At 45.4% G+C, this 18,973-nt stretch overlaps 2 protein-coding genes across 6 annotated transcripts in view; both read right to left on the reverse strand.

Moving 5' to 3' along the window:
• Window positions 1-1,378: 1,378 nt before the first annotated feature.
• LOC101526244 (U8 snoRNA-decapping enzyme-like) lies at window positions 1,379-2,641 on the reverse strand. The gene is made up of 3 exons (XM_058657098.1): window positions 2,503-2,641; window positions 2,145-2,414; window positions 1,379-1,614 (listed from the first exon to the last, which is right to left on the reverse strand). The coding sequence occupies exons 1-3, from the start codon at window positions 2,638-2,640 to the stop codon at window positions 1,429-1,431; spliced, it is 594 nt and encodes a 197-aa protein (XP_058513081.1). The 5' UTR covers window position 2,641; the 3' UTR covers window positions 1,379-1,428.
• An 8,604-nt stretch (window positions 2,642-11,245) lies between these two features.
• NEK11 (NIMA related kinase 11) overlaps window positions 11,246-18,973 on the reverse strand; it is a 112,314-nt gene continuing 104,586 nt past the window's right edge. For 4 of the 5 annotated variants that reach the window (XM_058657106.1, XM_058657108.1, XM_058657105.1 and 1 more), the window contains one exon: window positions 11,246-11,769. In XM_058657106.1, coding sequence (XP_058513089.1) covers window positions 11,441-11,769 — 329 coding nt within the window. In that variant the 3' untranslated portion in view covers window positions 11,246-11,440. The remainder of the gene's footprint in view (window positions 11,770-18,973) is intronic. The other variant, XM_004588390.3, reaches the window with a different exon arrangement.

Here is an 18,973-nt window from a genome sequence, read left to right on the forward strand (position 1 = left end):
GACGTAGGTGCTTATTTCTACAGTTTTCCTCTTAAGTTTTAATATTTCATGTTTTTATTTCTATGGTTTTACATTTATCATTTCTTCATTGACCCCTTGTTTATTCAGGAGAATATTATTTAGTCTCCATGTCTTTTTCCAATTTTATTCCACCGTGATTAGAAAAGATACTTGATACACTTTTAATTGTTTTGAATCTATGGAGTCTTGTTTTGTGAAATCACAGATGATCTACCCTAGGGAATATTGCATTTGCTGATGAAACCAACATGTATTCTACAGCTACGGGATGAGACCGATGTTCTGGAATGTCTGGCAGGTCCATTAGGTCTCTTGTGTGGTTTAACGCTTGCTGTATTCTTTCTGGATGAGGTGTCCATGGATGAAAACGGGATTTTGGAACCTCCAGTATTATTGTATTGGAACTTCCCTCTCCCTTTAGACTAAGTAACATTTGTTCTACAAAACTGGATGCTTTGATATTTAGGGATATATACTCAAAATTGTTACATTTTCTTGAATGATCTGGTGTCTTTTTCTAGCTCTTGCCTTTTGGTCTGTTTTGTCTGTTTTTAGTCACCGTATTTGCTTTTCGTTTCCATCACAAGGGAAAGCTTCTTCTATCCCTCACCTTGTCTCTATGTATCTTTCCTGGGCAGTTGCTTGCAGGCAGCATACTGTTGCTCTCCTTTCTTTATCCAGGAAACCTGTATCTATTAATTGGAAAATTTAATCCATTTCCATTCAAGGCTTTTATTGATAAGTAATGATTTTGTCTTGCCCATTTTCCTTTAAAAAGTAAAACTAGAGGGGCCTGACTCAGTAGCCTAGTGGCTAAAGTCCTCGCCATGCATGCTCTGGAATCCCATATAAGCACAGGTTCTAATCCCGGCGGCCCCACTTCCCATCCAGCTCCCTGCTTTTAGGATGGAAAGCAGTCAAGGATGGCACAAAGCCTTGGGACCCTGCACCTGTGTGGGAGACCCAGAAGAAGCTCCAGGCTCCTGGCTTCAGATCAGTTCAGCTCCAGTCATCGTGGCCGCTTAGGGAGTGAACCAGCAAACAGAAGATTTTCCTCTCTGTCTCTTCTCATCTCTGTATATCTGCCTTTCCAATAAAAATAAAATAAATCCTTTAAAAAAAAAGGATAAGACATCTCACAATGTGCCACATTTATACATTGCTAACTTCAAGCTGAAGCATCTCGAGGAACTGCAACTTTGAAGAAGGCCCTTTGGCCTTTTTTCCTACATGCCGCAAGTCAGACGGGTTCCTTTCAAAGGGGTGCGGTTCCCCACCTCAGTGGGAAACAGCCTTACCATTAGAGTTGGTGACTAGGGTGGAAGGAATCTAAATAAACTCCCTGAAGAGACTCCTCTGTTTTGCTAGCTTTTATACCTGCATATATTACTCCAGGCAGGCGAGTCCCTACTGAGACTCACGGGTGGAAGTCTTAGGGCCTGAGCTGGATGCAGAATCCACCAGCCCCAAGTCGTGGAGGGCTTCCTGGAGCTGCTCCCGCGCAGTGCCAATGAAGGAGTTCTTGAGGAAGGTGGGCAGGCCTCCCACTCCGTCACGCAGGGTGTACAGGGGCACCCGCACCAGGCCCAGCACCTGCAAGAGGAGGGAGATGGGGAGACACCAGGATCCCTGAGAGCTCCCACCCCGAACTAAATCCCTGCAGAGGTGGGGAACTTCTGGCCCTTGGGCAGAAATCATTTGGTCCAGCCCTGCTAAGACAACCACAAACTGGACTCAAAAATTCAATAAATTGATAACAAACCCAATTTGTAGCTTGAACATTTCTTATGACCCACACACGAGGGTATAAAACATACATATGGCGCTGTGGCCCTTGGCAGATATCAGGTTGCCCACCTCTGGCAGATCTTTCTAGTTCAGTGGTCTCACCTCTGTTAAAATCACAGCAGAACCAGCCCCCCTGCTCACATCTCAGTGAGGCGCAGCAAGCCGGCCAATGTCGTGTTAACCAGCTCCATTAACTTTAATCCTACTCACATCTCTCCCACACCCTTAGCAGCAAGATGCAAATGCTTGGTGATTCTTCTAGAGAGCAGCCTTCCAAGGGAGGGCTGGGAAAAAGGGGAAATTTGGTGTACCGCAAGGCCCCAGACTGGTCCCACCTCCAGCCCATATTCCCGGGCCCGTGGGGCACTGGCCTCCACCGCCACCAGCTGCTCCAGCTCCAGCTGCTTCGTGTAAAAGTGCGCCACGACTTGCTGTGCCACTGCGGCGTCCGAGCTGCGGTAGTTGGCGCGCTCCACGCGGAAGGCCGACGCCGCCTCGCCCAGACGTTTGCGTAGCTCCCGGTTCAGCCCGTCCTCCAGGCAGCTGTCCTGCGAGTCCACAAAGCCGCCGGGAAAGCCCAGGCGCCCATCGAAGCGCATCTGCATCTGCGGGATGGGAGGTGGGATGGGGTTGGCCGCAGCGCCCCGCAGGTGTGCAGGGGTCGGGGCAGGGTGGCCAGCGCGCCCTCCTCACCAGGACCGCGTAGCGGAGCGGGATGCGGCCAAAGAGCTTGCCCGGGTCAGGTGCATAGAGCATGGCATGGCACGCGTGCCTCCAGATGGGCCCCAGCGCCAGAGCCTCGGCCAGATCCAACTTGCTGGAGTGCGCCATAATCAGGCTTTCTCTGCCAGTTCTGGGAGGCCAAAAGGGCAGGTGGGAGGATCTCAGTGTGGGCCAATCCAAGCGCTGACGGTAGAGCCTGGGTCAGTTCCTGCCTTGTCTTGGAGTGGGATCTAGGTCACTCCTAGAAGGCGCCTATGGTGGGCGTGGGCTTCAGCCATTCAGGGCAGGGTTTGCAGGAGGTTTTAAAGCAAGGAGGGGAAGAGGTTCAGCCTTAGGGCCAGCAGGTGGCTGGAGGTGTGACAGGGCTCAAAGCCTAAGCCGGACCTGTGACAGGCTGCTGACGTAACAGTCTGGAGTCCACGGAATGCTCTGGAACTCCCGAGAGCTGGGAGACTTATTGAGGCTCTGTGACACTATTCGTGCGCGCCTAAGAAACAAGCTTGGTCAAGCTGATTCAGCTCTGTAGCTGGCAGAACCTGGTGTAAGGGAGCTAGGCTGAAGGCGGAGTTTTTGGCCTCAGTGGAAGTCGCGGCCGGACAGAAACGGGAAGGGGGTACAGCTACAGGTTGCTGTTGACGGGAAATGGGGGCACAGGTAGCCAAGTGGGAGTTGAGTGCCCACGAAGTGACATGTGGAAAAGTCACAGGAAAAAAGGGGCGAGAAGCGGCTCTGCTCTGGATGAAACCCTGCAGCTCAGGGAGGAGAGTGAGGGGATATCAGAGGGAGAAGCCCCAGGCCTTCACCCAAACCCCTCAGATCTTTCCCTAGTGTGGACAGAGGTCCAGCCCATCGCAGCTGAGGGCCACTCAGGAACAGGGACTAAGGCTCCTCCACTCCAAACCCGACCTTCCCCGCTCCGAAGGTGTGCATCGCTCGGCCCAGTGCGACAACTCAGTTGGCTAGTCCTCCCTCTACAAGCGCTGGGAACCCATATGGGCACCGGTTCATGTCCCGGCCACTCCACTTCTGATCATGCCTCCCTGCTTGTGGCCTGGGAAAGCAACGGAGGGATAGCCCAAAACCTTGGCACTCACCCTCCCACATGGAAGACCTGGAAAAAGTTTCTGGCTCCTGGTTTAGCATTTGCTCAGCACTGGCTGCTGGAGCCATCTGGGGAGTGAACCAGCAGATGGAAGATATTTCTCTCTCCTCTCTGTAAATCTGCTTTTCCAATAAAAATAAATCTTAAAAAATATATATATTCATCGTACCAAGAGTTGGTATTTATTTCTCAGTGGGAAGCAGAGGCAGCCCCTTGACGGGGCTTGGGCTCCAAGACAGCGGGTAGCGATAGGAAAAGGCCCAGAAAGCAACCCGACACAGGCCTGGGCCCTCCCCAGTCACTGGACTGACAGACCCCAGGCTTGCTGCTCTGCTGCTGGGAGTGTTGTGAGGTGGAAAGCCCATGAGCCATGCCAGGCTTGAAGTCAAGGTGGCCTTTCTTGCAGTTGGGGCAGGAGTCTTCCGAGTGCAGCTCAGAGATGGCCTCCACCAACAGGCATTGGATCAAGGCGATGAGGCTGTGCATTAACCTGCTGGGCTTCCTGAGGGCTTGGCAGTGGCCTTGCTCAAACATTAGCATCCCTTTGCACAAAATCTGTGGAATGGATCTTCAAAAAATTTGTCGACAACATGCATTGTGAAAAAAACAGTTCTTGGATTTAATTTTTTTTTTTACAAGAATAAACTTGCCTTTAGTTAGATTTTCCAACAAATTATCTGAGGGCTCCATGTAAAACTTTGTAACAACTGTCTCATCCAGGGCTGCATATAGGCTAGGCAGGAAAGAGCACAGAGGCCTAGGTGATCATTAAATAGCCAATGTTGAGAACCACTGCTCCTCCATACCCCCAGCACCCCAAAATGCACCATGTGTTCTCTGCTCAGTGGATCAGCTTTAAGAGTTTAGTGCCAGGCACCCCCTTCCCAGAGCTTTGACTCATAGTTGCCTGAGCAGGTTTTCAAGATGGATTCAGCTGTTTCCAAGGCAACATGAAAATCTATAAAAGCACCAAAGTGCGTGAAGTGCACCAAAAGGGTGTGTGTGTGTGTGTGTGTGTGTGTGTGAGAAAAAGAGAGAGAAAGAGAGAGAGAGACAATGATGAGAATATGTGAAAGAGACAGGGACATAAGACACCACTGCAAGGGTTCCAAATAGCTACAACTTATAACCAAACAATTTAGGATTGTAACCCAGAGTATAAAACCAGTAGTTACCCATCTTCCCTGATAATCCCTGATGACTCCTAAGTATAAATAAGAGAAGACATAATTCCTCATGCAGAAGAATGAAAACTTACTGTGCAACAGCCCCCTCACAAGAACATGAGGCCCTTGTTGGATAATCGCAACCCCAAAATGCCACTTGTAAATACCAGCTACTGGAGATTAGGAGTTTAGCATAAGAGTTTGGTGGGAAATGAAAACTGCGTGTACAACAGTCATAGAGTGCAATAGAGTGCAATGAAATTCTCAGAGCCAACTCACAAGGGCCCAGTGAGCTCACGACATGCAGAATATGTCCCTGTTTCTTTCACATATTCTCCACATTGGGAATGCGGTGAGGTCTCCTGGAACAGAAATAGAATGTTTAATCACCACTGAGGGATTTCCAATAAAGGGAGGACGTGGCTTAGTACTTACGTGTCCCCATCGACTCCTTGTTTTAAGAAATGTACCAGGGTAGTGCGGGATCCCGCTCGATAGGAACAACGGGTGATGTAAACAGGAGTGCTATTGTCTGCATAATATCTCCGTAAATGTCAAATATCCAGAAAATGAAGACTGTGTTTTTAACAAAGCAGGAGGACGCAATCAGTGAAACCGGGACTGAAGGAGCGTCTACAGGACAAATTACCTGGTGTTTTCGATAAATTCATTACAAGCAGAAGAGAGACCTGGTGGTAGAAATCAGAAGAGATTCTGAAAAGTCAGCATCGAAGGGATGACGGGCTTTAGTTGGAGTCTACCGTGAACAGACTTCAAAGGAACATTCGCACAGTGGGATCTTGGAACTACTGATCAGGTATTTAATATGTAGAAAGCTTTGATCATTGTTGGAGATGTGGTAATAGTATTGTGGTTACTTTTTAAAGTGTTCTTTACTTTTTAGAGAGACACGCTGAAATATTTATGAATGACTACAAAAATAACTCCGTGAGGGACTAGAGGCTGAATGCATAAATAAAATAAAATTGGCCATGAATGGGTAGTTTTTGAAGCAGAATTATGGGGCCACTAAAAGCTTATTATATTATTCCCTTTTCATTTATACAGTTAGGTATTTTCTATAATAAAGCATTAAAAATAAAGAAAAGGTCTTTTGCGATTCCTGAAGTGAAAGGTTGCAATTTACATTTGAATAAAGCTTTTCATCTCACAGACCCTTTTCCCCAGCAGGATCTGTGAAGTGGGGCTGGGAGAGAGTGGTAAGGGCCTAGCTCCAGGACAGACTGGAGGAAGGCGACATCTGACACCTGCCATCTGTCAGGCGAGTTCACAAGGAACCCTCTTCAGGTGTCTCCTAGGGTGACTGGTAGGTGCTGGTTGGGAATCACTGGTTTTGAAGAACACTGGATAGGAGCAGGTGGACGTGTCCTCAGCCCAGTGGAGAGGTTTGCAGAGCAGGGCTTTGTGAAAGGGTTGAATGCTGTTATGTTAGAACCTGGATGAGTCTGGATTTGTCCACAGACACCAGGAAGCCAAACAAAGAAGCCAGTGTCTTCAGAGGAGAGATTGTGAAGAGACCGCCGAGAAAGGAGTTGGGAGCAATGCTCAGATCTGACTTTGTACATGGTTTGTGCCAATGACATTGACTGTGCAGGGAGCAAGAGGCAGAGATGATCAGGAGGGTTAATGGGTCCGTGAAGGATGTGTGCTCTCGGTTCTGTGCAGGGGCGGCTTGGCTCTATCCTCTTTATGCATTGGATGTTTCAGAACGATGGTATCATCAGTAAGGATTCTGGGCACAAATTGCCTTGAGCTCATCCAAGAACCAATGGCTTTTTGGCCGTTTGCTGTCCCGTGATTCTGACTGGCTTTGACCAGTTTTGTGAGTCTCAACAAGTTATTGGTGCCAGGAAGATAAACTAAAGATTTACTTTGGTCTCCATTTCTTCATCCTGTGAGGGTGTGGGTACATTCTGTTTATTATGACTTTTTAAAAAAATGAGGTGAGATACACTCCAAATTTAGTTCTTCCTCTCTTAATCCCATACTATGTTTATTATGGCTTTTTGTTAGCATTCACATATTTGAAATCACATCTAGCAGCTTTAAAGGTAACATTCCCCCCAAACCAGGCCTGGGTTTGTTTTTGTAGGGAGAATAGTACATGATAATATCTGCTGCTGTGTTGTCTGGTACCCATCAGAGAGGTCTGCTTCATTGTAGGGGCAGAATTCCTCAGACACTTCCAGGCCCACGCCTGGCCTCTTCACTCAGTGCTCCACAAGCATCTCAATGGCAATAGTTCGAGTGCGTGTCCTCTGCATCCGGCTCTGTCTTCTACCCAGTGATCCATGTAGAAGCCTAGGAATCTCCCAACTCCTTAATCTCCCCTCACCCATCCGGTCCTCAGCGTTGCCTTCCTTGGACATAGGCCAGGCGTGCCTCTCAATACCTCTGCAAGACTGCCTTTGGCTATAGGCTACTGCAGAAGAAACTCAACAACTCAAGTGCGAACTTGGCCTTTTAGCGTTCATCATTCCTTAGATTCTGTAGCTCAGGAATTAAGGAATGGATTAGCCAGGTGATTCTGACTCAAGGTTTTTCATGAGGTCAGCCAGGACTGCAGCTGAAAGGAGGTTTGGACTGGACGATTTGCCTTCTATAGCTCACTTGCTACTCAAAACTCAGTCCTTGCCACCGGTAACACACCAAAATAATGATGATGATGTTCAGGGGTGAAAGAAAGAAGAAGGTGTGATCTGTTGACAGATGAGGATGTAGCCGACTTCTAGCTCTCAAGAGCTGGTGTCTTGCTGAATGAGGGAGTCTGTGTGTGTGTGTGTGTGTGTGTTTTATTTATTCATCTTGTGACTGTTGCTGAAGGCCTACAGTATTGTAATAATATGAGGGAAAATAGTGGCGGTAGAGAATGGGGAGGGAAGAAGGGAAGGTTGGGGAATTCTTTTACCTACAACACTGTATCATGGAAAATAACAATAATAATAAAAATACAACAAAATGTATGAAAAGAGAACAGATTTCAGAAACACATATAATGTTGAGGCCCGTAATACATCCTTTCTTCTTTTTTTTCTTTTTGAGATAACATACTTTCAACTTACTTTATAGTCATAGGCTTAATCCTGCATAAAAGAAAGAATTCAGTAAGTAGAAGTTAAAAAAAAACACCATTCTGCAGAGATTAGCGATGGGTTATAAACAACAATGAAATCTCAAGATGGCAATTTCACTCATACACATCACACTTTGTTTTTCTACACTATATATTATCTACCAGGTTCTGGGGCTTTAAAGAAGCTGGTTTGGTGGAATCGTGAAGTCGTTGCAAGCCTCTGGCATTGGGTGCCAAGGCTTCAAGATCCTTTGTTTCACGTTGAGGTCCACTGGTGGTAAGATCTGACCTGACCCAATCAAGCTGCAAGGCAATGTGCATCTTAGGACACAGCTAAGTGGGAAGTTAGCAATTCCATCTGAGTTTTGGTTGGGGGCATTCAAACCATTGCACTGTGGACATTTTAAAGGACCCTGGTACAGCTAGTGAGTATTTGTGAATATGTTATTTTACACTGTACATTTATTGAACTGAATTTTGCAGCTTTTTCTGAAGTTAGGGAAGCACTAAGCATGTATGTGTTCTGAGGATGGAATTCCACAAGCAGGTTAGTGAAATGTGAAAGGAGTCGATGCATTTCCTTTGCATAAACAGAAAGCAGAAAGGTCAATTGGCATTTGTGAAATATAGATAGTTTTTACAAAGCAGCAAGCTCATGGGGTCTCTTTATCCCCCTACACTTGTGACTGCTTCCTAACAATCAACTTCCTATGTTCTTTTTAACTCCTCAGCCAATTTCTCTCACCACCTTGCAGATTGTTTAGTTATTAGAGCTATAGTGAAATAGCTTCAAATTAAGATGACAATTGAAGGAGGAAGTATTTTTTCCCAATGGTACTAATAAAGAGCTCAGTGATTAAAGATCTCCCAACAAAGAAAAGCCCGGCCCAGACGGCTTCACTACAGAATTCTACAAAACATTCCGAACAGAACTAACCCCAATCCTCTACAAACTCTTAGAAACAATCAAAGGGTGGTCTTTAGTCGTGGAGGCAGAGAAAATCTTTTGTCCTCTCAGTCTATGAAATCAACTGGCAGTAGACAAATTAACCAGAGGGAAAAACAAACAAACAGACAAACAAAAAACAAAACAGGGACCCTACCCACTGAGGCCCAAGTAGGAGAGTTGTCTTTAGATAGATAAGTCCTTCCCTTTGTGTCAGCGGATGAAAAGGGTTGAGAAACTAGAGGAGACAGTCACAGAGACCTTGGGTCCGGGGCCTTGCACTCTTCACTAACTGGAAGGAGGCAGCTGGCCAAAGTGCACATGTTTGGGAATATCATTTTCTGAACCCCAACAGCTGCTTGGTATATATGTGAGTGAAGTCACGGGGTAGACAGAGACTTAAAACACAGTGGTCACACCCCCTTGTCCCTACAGAGAGCTAAAGTGACCCTGACTCTCTGAGAGCCCGCCCCGGCCACTACGCCTTTGTAGGCTCTTCACTATGAGGCATCTGGGGTCTCAAGCCTCAGTGAAGAGCAGGTGCAGCTACCGCTCCACATGAAGGGAACAGAAAGACAGGTTTTGAACAGTGGCTCTGAATGTAGCCTTCATACCAGCAGCGTTAGCACTCCAGGAATTTGCTATAAATGCAGAATCCAAAGTTCCATTCCAAGACTTGTTGCCCTTGAAAGACTGGGGGTGGATCCCAGCAATCTATATTCTAACAAGCCTGCTCCAAGAGGGCAGACACTAATCTAAAACAAAGGACTTTGGGGCTGGCTTTGTGGTACAGTGAGTTAAGCTTCCTGGACGCTGGCTTGAGTCCTGGATGTTCCACTTCTGATTCAGCTCCCTGCTAATGCACCTGGGAACGCAGTAGAGGATCGCCCAAGTCCGTGGGTGCTCAAGTGGGAGACCTGAATGAAGTTCATGAATGCAGCCTGGCCCATCCGTGGCGGTTGGAGTCATCTAGGGGAGTAAAACAGGTGATGCAGCAACTCTTTCTCCCTCTCTCTGAGTAACTTTCCCTTTCACATAAGTAAATAAATATGTTGAAATAAATTAAAAAGGACATCTCGTAGAGGTCCCAGTACCGAGTCACCTAGCCAGTGGACCACTGTCAGTCCCCCAGTCATTAGCAGGAGGTAGACAAGTCACTAACAGTGCTTCTGTCTTTTCAGTATAACGCAACACAGGCTCTGACTGTCAACTCCTTAAGACAAGGAGTGGGCTGGGGCTAAGTGCTGGCAAAGACTCTGCCAGACCAAACTGTCCCCCCGGCCCCACTGAGCCCTCTGGTCAACTCGTTCTCTCTTGGGCATACTGAATCCAGTTTTCCTAAGAATCTTGCAACGTCATTTTAGTGAGAATGCCACCCTCTTGCTAGCCAATCCCCCATAACGTCTGATTGTGCACGCCCCTCCTTCAGTATCTGATTGCTGTATTGAGTTAGATAGTTAACAAGCATCTCCTTATCCTGAATTCTCTTCTCTGTATTTTTTCATCCACCAACCTCCCCATCCTGTTCTTGGCTATAAACCCCTAGCTAGCTTCGCTGTGTTCTGAATGAACCCATGTCTTCCTACTGCAGTAGCTTTGACAGCAATCAAAACAATCCTGAATGCAGTGAGTCAGTCTTACTGTTTTAACAGTAGATTTTTGTTGCTGTACAGGATGTTTAAACATATATACGTTTCAAAAGTTCCTTAGGTAAGTCTAATGGAGCTTATTGGTTGAAAAACCTACATGCACAACGACTAAGGGCACAGATTCCTGAATCAGACAGACCTGGATGGAGTTCACAGTTATACTTCTGCTTTTCACGATCGTGTATAAGTGGATACCCAACGTGAACATCCATGGCTGTAAGGTGTGGGGGGGTGGGGTCGGCTTCCTCTCTGCCTCTCTATTTGCCAATGTCTCTGTCTTTCTAGAGCTAGTTGAAAAAGATTCAGTGAAGCTAAACCCTTCAAGTGCTGAGCACAATACTGCCACACGTGAAACCAAATGTTAGATGCTCTCAGCATTTATCATTGGGTCCGGACATTACACGCACCTGATACTTTCACACAAGGGCATAGGGTAAGCAAATGACTTATCTTGTAACCAAAGAAAATACATTTAGTAATGAATAATCTTCGAATGTTGCATCAAGCTGGGGAGGAAAACACACACACACACATGAATCACCTTTTGGATTCTTAAATCCAAGTCATCACATTTATCATCGTGCTGATTAGTTAAAGAAGAGCAAAAACAGACCAAAAACACATCAGCAAAGGCTGGTGTGTCTGACTCCTGGGCAGTTCAGCCCTGGGGACAGGGGTGGATACTCAACCACCTTCACCAGGAAGCAGTTCCCAGTTCAAAGATATGTAAGACAGCAGACCCGAGTTCTGTCCTCTGCCCAGCTAGAGACAGCCCTGGACCATCATGGGGCAGGGGGGTCAGTCCTGTGGGAACCCTGAGGGCACAAGTGCAAGAATTGCTTCTCCACGCCAGATGTGATGGGCGAGCTGTTATCAGGATCTAGACTGGACAAAGGATGCAGCACTGTGAGTGCGGGCAGTCTTGTGTCTTTCTCTATAGGAGTCATCACTTCAAACAAGAATTTGAAACTCATACCATTTTCCTATCAAGTCCAGTTGAAGCATTCCATGGATTTTCACAATTTGTTCCCTTGGGCTTCTGGCTGTTCTGGAAAGCTCCTCAGAGATGGTTCTAAAAGGTGGAATCTCTTCCCATGGTGATTCGTAATTGTTCCTCAAAGTAGAGGAGCTGGTCAACTTGAAACCAGCCGCTGGCCCGCGGCACCATCGTTCCCAGACGGTCCCGGATCTCTGCCTCGCTAGCGTTCTCACACCTTGCTCTCTTGAGATAAGTGTAGACTTCCTCAAAAACTTCTGCTCCCAACTTCTGTATGGCTGATCTACCAGAAAAGCAAGGAAAGAGGGTAAGCAGTCGTACATGGAGGTCACCCACAAGAAAATGCATCTTTGCGCCGTTGATTACACAAATAATGCCATTTGGGGGGGTTGGGAGGGGAATAAGGCAGAGTATTTCACTCTACACATCCACATCTTCAACAAAGATTGCTTGAGTGTCTATTGTGCTGTAACTGTATTCTCGTCAAGGAACTATGACGACAGCAAGTAGACCAGTGAGGCAAGTTCTTCATCTGAGCGGTTACACCAATATCTGTGCTTACACACAGGTCTGTGCATAGGTTTACATAAGGTGTCAGGTGGTGTTCAGTGCAGTGGGTGAGGGGCAAAGGCACTCTTCTAGGGACGTATTACTGGAGTTCAAACCCTCATCAAGAAAGGGGCAGCGGAATATTGGGAAAACATTAACTAGTGTAGCTGGAGTGAGGAGAAAAAGGGAAAAGAGGATACTGGGCTACAAAATCAACAGATAGCTAATAACAAAATAATAATAATGCCAAGATCGTTTATTGCAGGTTAAGCTAACACCTGTAGCACCAGCATCCCCTGTGAGTGCTGCTTCAAGTCCTGGCTGCTCCACTTCGTATCCTACTCCCTGCTAATGCACCAGAGAATGTAGCACAGGATGGTCCAAATGTTTGGGCTCCTGCCATCCATGTGGGGAGACCCAGATAGCGTTCCAGGCTCCTGGTCTGGACCTGACTCAGCTCCAGTTGTTGCAGCTGGTTGAGGACCGAAGCTGCAGACAGGAGATTCTCATACTCTCCTGCCTCTTTCCTTTTTCTCACTTCCTTACAAGTAAATACATGAATATTTTAAAAATAATCATGAGGATGTGGAGGCAAGCAAAGGGGCAGGCTGTTTACTTAACCACGAACAGGGACCTCTCCACAATCCGTTTAACCCTAAAATAATCCTTACAATCCCATTTAATCATTGCAACAGCTCCTTGAAGGATCTATCCTTTTAAAAGGCCAGTTTCACAGATGGGGAATCTGAAACTTAAAGAGATAAGATACTTTAGCCACGTTTATACCAAAGCCATGAATGTTCATTTTATCTTATTAACATCCTTTCTTGTCCATATGTAGGTGTGGTCTGTGTATTAATGACGGCACTAGGTTTATTTCATCTCTGCGTATTTTCCTCTACCCTAGGGTGGTCACCTACTGTCTGCAGGTGCACACATCCACTCTACAGTTCTTTTTCTCTTTGGCCCTCCTGCCTTCCTCCTCCTCCTTTGCTGGGGTCCGTGCAGTAGGTGTGCATGGCACGGACCCCAGCACTCCTTCTTTTTTTCCCTCCTCCTTCCTCCTCCTCCTCCCCCTCCTGCTTCTTTTGTTCTAGCCAGGACAGGAGGTGGACTAAGTCAGCCTGGGCCAAGGACCCACTGGTGTGTGCAAGATCTGCCACAGGGAGGAGACCCAATAGAGGAGCTTGAGGAAGTCCTTTGTCAGGGTACAGTCTCTGAAGGTGGACGCAAGAAGCAAGGCAAGGAGTAGTACAGACCAGATCAGGCTACAGCACCTGCTAGCATATGTGTGGCTCAGGTCTGGGGCAGCCAGGCTGGGCCAGTTCATAACACCCACTGGCACATATGAGAACCAGGATGGGGTGCAGGACAGGCTGGGTCTAGCAAGGAGAAGGAGAAACAGAAAGATCTTTCATCTGTTGGTTCACTCTCAAAATGACTGCAACATCTGAAGCTGAGCCGATCCAGAAAATGGGGGATACAGAAGTCAAAACACTTATTATAAGCTTCTAATCAACAATGAGAAGCACGTAATACAGAAGTTCAAGGAATTTAAGGAATATGTCACACAGGAAATGAATCAAATGAAAGCTGATTTATCAGAAATCAAGAATACAGTGGAGCAAATTAACAATACAGTAGAGAGCCTCCAAAATAGAATGAAGGAGGTAGAAGATAAAATCTCAGAATTGGAAGATATTTCCTGTCACCGGGGGAAACAACAAAAACCTGGAAGCAGAGCTGGGTCAAGCTAAAAAATGTATTCAAGAACTGAAAGATACTATTAAAAGGCCAAACGTAAGAGTTATGGTAGTCCCAGAAGGTGCGAAAGAGAAGCTAGGTTTAAAAATGTGTTCAATGAAATAATAAGGGAAAATTTCCCTAATGTAGAGAAACAATTGGGAAACAACATCTCAGCTTACGTCTTCTATCTATAGAGAAACCATTTTTTACCAACATAAAGTAACTGCTTAGTTACTCTACTGGGCCACACTGTGTTACTGCATAGCTCTCACAACTCTGGTAGTTTTCTTGTATCTTTTTTGTGTATTATTTCTCTATTGTCAATCTCTCCCTGTCCCCCTATTAGCATGCAAATCCAATGAGGGAGGGATTCAGTGTCGACAGCAGGGCTGGGCATGCAGTAGGGTCACACTGCAGCCACACTGCGAGAGAAACACAGAGTCCTGTGGGAGTTTGCAGCTGGGGAAATCAGAGAACCATCATGCGTATAGGAGTTTAACACGGAACCGTAACAGCTCCAGGCAAACTGAGAGCCAACGGTGAGAGTAAGAGAGTCTCTAGGGTCAGTCACTAGGCAGGTGAGCATGACATATGGTGAAGAGATTCGGGTGAACATGATATTTAAAGAAGTGTTTAAATATTGGTGATGAGAAAGCCCAAACAATGTCCCCTAAAGCCGTAACAGCTGATGAACCCCAGCTCTGTTATGAGTTATCCCCCCACATCTCCTATACTATGGCTGGATAGTATTACTCTCATTTTGCAGATTGGAAAACTGAGATACACAGAAAGGTAAATCACTCTGCTGCTCCCAGGGAACCCCGGCAGTGCCACTCTGCTGCTTGGATTCTCTTACGGGAGTAAGGGAAATGGGGAGAATCTGAGCTCTGCCCTTCACTGGCCACGAGATCCAGGCCAGCCACTGAATGTGATGGTTAGAATCTCAGTGTTCCTCCCTCCAAAATTCACACGTGGACACCAGTCCTCAGTGAGGGGAGGCTTGTCAGGCAGAACCCCCCAGGTGTGATGACTACCACTACACCAAAGATGGAAGGGGCATGTCTGCCCTTCGGCCACGTGCAGACACATAGACGTGCCGTGCGCGAGCAGCAGGTGCTGACTACATGCGGAATCTGCTGGTGCCTTCGCCTTGGAGCTCCCAGGATCCAGACCTGACAGACACTCCTCTACTGCATACATTACCCAGTCTAAGACATTTTGTCAGAGCAGTGGGGAAAGACCTCCGTGACCCCTGACCTTTTCATAGTTAGTTGGAACTTTTATACAACCTCCCCCTGCCCCAGCCTGCCCACACACACCGTCAGCGGGCAGAATGCTGCCATCTACCAGGCGCTGGATGGTTACTGGTTTTACTATCACACACATTTTCATTGCTTTCACAAAAGCAAATTGCGTAACAATCCTATTTCTGTTTAACTGGAAGCTGTAAGCAATGTTGTAGTTCTATCCTTAGTTAAAGATGCCATTTTGAATGTCTTTTTCTCTGCCCTGGATGTATTTGAGAAAGAAAAAAGACTCAAAGAGGTAAGTAGTACAGCAGTAGTAAAAAAAAAAAAAAATGCAGTTCCATTGAAATAGTCATGAAAACCTCATTTAGCAAAAAGCACTAAGGAAACGCATGGATTATTCTTCAGGCACAGTTTAAGGAGACCCTGAAAACGACTTTAGGAAAGCTAAGAGATCCCTGCACATCAAATATGCATGAGTCACTGCAGGAATAGAATGGTGGGGCATATTTTCCCTTTAATGCTGCCATTTCAAGGATCATTTGGTGCTAACAAGCATTGGGGAGCTTCATTAAGGATGAATTGGATACCCAGATGGGATGTGTGACTTTTCAACGTTGTTTTTCTCTTGCTCTTTCTCCTGGGGCTGACTCTTAAAGGATGCATTTATTTATTTGAAAGGCAGAGGTACACAAAGAAACACGCAGGGAAATTCATTTTTCATCAGTTGGTTCACTTCCCAGACGGCCGCAATGGTCCGTTGGGCCAGGAGAAAGCCAGGAGAGTCACCCAGATCTCCCACGTGGGAGCATGGTTCCAAGCCCTTGGGCCGTCTTCCACTGCTTTCTCAGGCACATTTGCTGGGAGCTGGATAGAAGTGGAGCAACTGGGAATTGAACTGGCGCACAAATGGGATGCTGGCATTGCAGGCATCAGCTTTGACCACTATGCCACAACTGCCGCCAGGGGAGAAGTTGTTCAGTTTGAATCCTGTTGAAGTCAACCAATCATAAAAGAGTGTCTTAGCTTTGAGAGTGAGATACTGTCTAGTACTTGTAACTACAGTAAAGGTAGCTGTCGGATTAGACTTATTTAAAAATGAAATCCTGCTAAATTTCATTTTACAAGAGACATACCTAAAACATCAGAGCATTAAAAGGGTAAACTTTAACTTTGAAAAAAAGAATACAAAGAAAACAATAACCAAATTACATCTAGAGTGTGCACATTCATATACGACAAGCAAATTTTAATACCCAAAAAGCCATTTTAGGGATAAAGTAAACAATAAAATCACTGTATAACAACAGTTCAACTTACAAAGAAGTAGAAATTTTAAGCTACTACACATATAAGAACATAAAACAAAATTTATAAAGCATTACAGAGGGAAATTGTTAGAGACATCTTTGTAGTGTAGAATTTCAACATAGCTTGCTCGGCTACTAACAGATGAAGTATTCAAAATGTTAGGAATTGCTATGGTTTGAATATTTGTTCCCCTGTGGTGAGGTCTTATGTCAGTGGTATACTAAGAGGGTGGAAACGTAAATGCGGTATTTGGAAGAAGATGATTGGATTGGATTTGGACATTGATGTGGAATCCTGGTAGCTTTGTAAGACAGATGTAGACAGACACCTGTGCTACTTCCAGCCACGTCATGCTCCGTGCTGCTTGGAGATTCGGCCAGCAAGAGTGGTCATCAGTAGAAGCTGAATCAAAAAGGCCCCCAGATCTTGGACTGTGAACCTCCCAAACAGCAAGCTTGAATCAGCCTCCTTTCTTTAAAGGTGGTTGCCTTGGGTATTTTGTCTCAGTGAGAAAAACTAACGGATGCAGTCAAAACCCTGGAGGTCTGAGTAGCAGACTCCGTAAGCCAAACTTCAGAGACACACACAGAGCCCTCTCCTCCCTGAGCACAGATCTCCTGTTCTCCCAGGAGCTCAGTAAAACTTGCAACAACTGACCATCCATAAGCAAATCAACTCTCAACAAATGCCAAATAATTTGTTTCATATGAAGTTTAGTAGCCTGACTGTATTAACAATTTTTTTTATTTTTTTATTCATTAATTACATTGTATTATGTGTCACAGTTTCATAGGTACTGGGAACAATTATTACCTGTACAGATAAGACAGACGTAAGATACAGATTAAACATTTGCACAGGCGAGTAAACTTGAGAACATTGTCTGAATAAGTTACGGTTCAAAAAAGAAATCACTCATGCTATAAACAAACTAATTTTTTAAAGACCTACATAAAATTGATAGGTGCTCTGGAATTATAATATTGTGGGGCAAATTTACTCTGACACTTGGAAAACATACATCTGCAATGAAGCATGAGGATATTTCAGAACTCACAGAATCTATTTACAGGGACTCTTGCTGTTTTTCATCCTCTGTTCTGCTCACATTAAAGAATTGTGAGTTTCTGAAAGGGAAAGTGGGTGGAGGAACTCTTTCTTTAGTTACCTTAGTAGCTCAGATTAAAATAACTTGTTCTCATTTTTTACCTTCCATTTCTTCCTGTCATTTGTTTTCTCACTTTTTGTTACCTTATTTAAGAATCAAAAGTCTTTCAAGTTGTTTAGGGATTCCTAAATATTGTTTTAGTTCAAATACTCATTGGCAGGATAAAATCCTTACCCAGGATTAAATAGGAAGTTGAGAACCGATAGCAACATTTGAGGCCCCTCTCAGGACTGGAGGACTTCCTTTTGGGGCCGGATAGTCAGTGGGCTCAGGAGGCCTGGAGGAAGTTCTCCAGGGTTCCAAAGCCTGAGGTAAATCCGGCAAAGGCACTGGGCAACTCCCCAAATGGAAACGCCGCTGGAGCCTGCAGGGGAAGGATTAGCCTGTTGAGCCACCATGCTGGGCCCTGCCTCGGGTGGAGTAGACATTGTCAGTTCACTTCGTTTGATGGTTTGCTGGGTCTGCTCGTCACACTGGCTCCTGACTCTTAATTTTGCACTAGTGAGCTCCCTTTGTACAAATAAGCAGGAGGGTTTTCCCCATTCAACTTGACAAACATTATTGAATAGGAAGACCAAGGATCCGACTAGGAAGTGAGAACCAAGCATGGGCCTGTGTTAATCATTTTTATCACCCTTTGTGTTGGAGCCAGGTATTGCAGAAATAATTTGGTATGAAATAAAGTTTTGATTAGGTCTAACACTGGGGTAATCTTAGGAAGAATCAAATCACAGGTTTTTTTTTTTTTTTAAATCACAGGTTTTATGTCGAACTAATGGAACTGCCATTTTTACAGGTTAGAAAATGTCAAATACTGGTAATTTGATAAAGTTCAACCTAATTAAAATGTTTTAGCTTAGAATTTCTTGACTTAAGGAATATTAATAAAGTAGAAGGCACTATTTTTTCAGGACTATATTGTCTCTCTTCTGTGGATGTTTGTGTTAAGCCAAGTTAGGAGCCTGCTCTAAGTACCCTGGGAAAAGTGGGGTGTTACGAAGCCAAATTTGGTCATTGATACAGAATTGAGCATGTGTGTCTTTGAAGATATATGTGTATCTTATTTTTCTGAATGCTGGGAAAGAACTAAGTAAATGATGTTGGGCCTTGACTTCACAAACTAGGGTAGGTTTCTTCTTCCTGTCACAGGCAGGTACGGTGAATGCTTGCCCAGTGAAGTGACTAAGAGGGTATGTCCCCTACACACCCCTCACCAAGTCAACGGCACTCTCTGCCTGGAAGGTGGAAGAAGAAAATTCTAAATAGAGTACAGGAATCTGGTTCCTTTGTGCATAACTACCACCAGGATCCTAAAAGTGTGCCGATTTCTTCTTTCACTAGCAGAGAAAAAAAATGGATGACATTATAAATCTTTGTGGCTCATGGAAATCCATTTGGCAACAAGTATCAGTGATCACATTCTACAAACTAAATACAAGCATGGGTGGCTCATGTTGTGGCATAAC

The sequence above is a fragment of the Ochotona princeps genome, chromosome 30 (assembly GCF_030435755.1).
Source record: "Ochotona princeps isolate mOchPri1 chromosome 30, mOchPri1.hap1, whole genome shotgun sequence".
Taxonomy (NCBI): Eukaryota; Metazoa; Chordata; class Mammalia; order Lagomorpha; family Ochotonidae; genus Ochotona; species Ochotona princeps.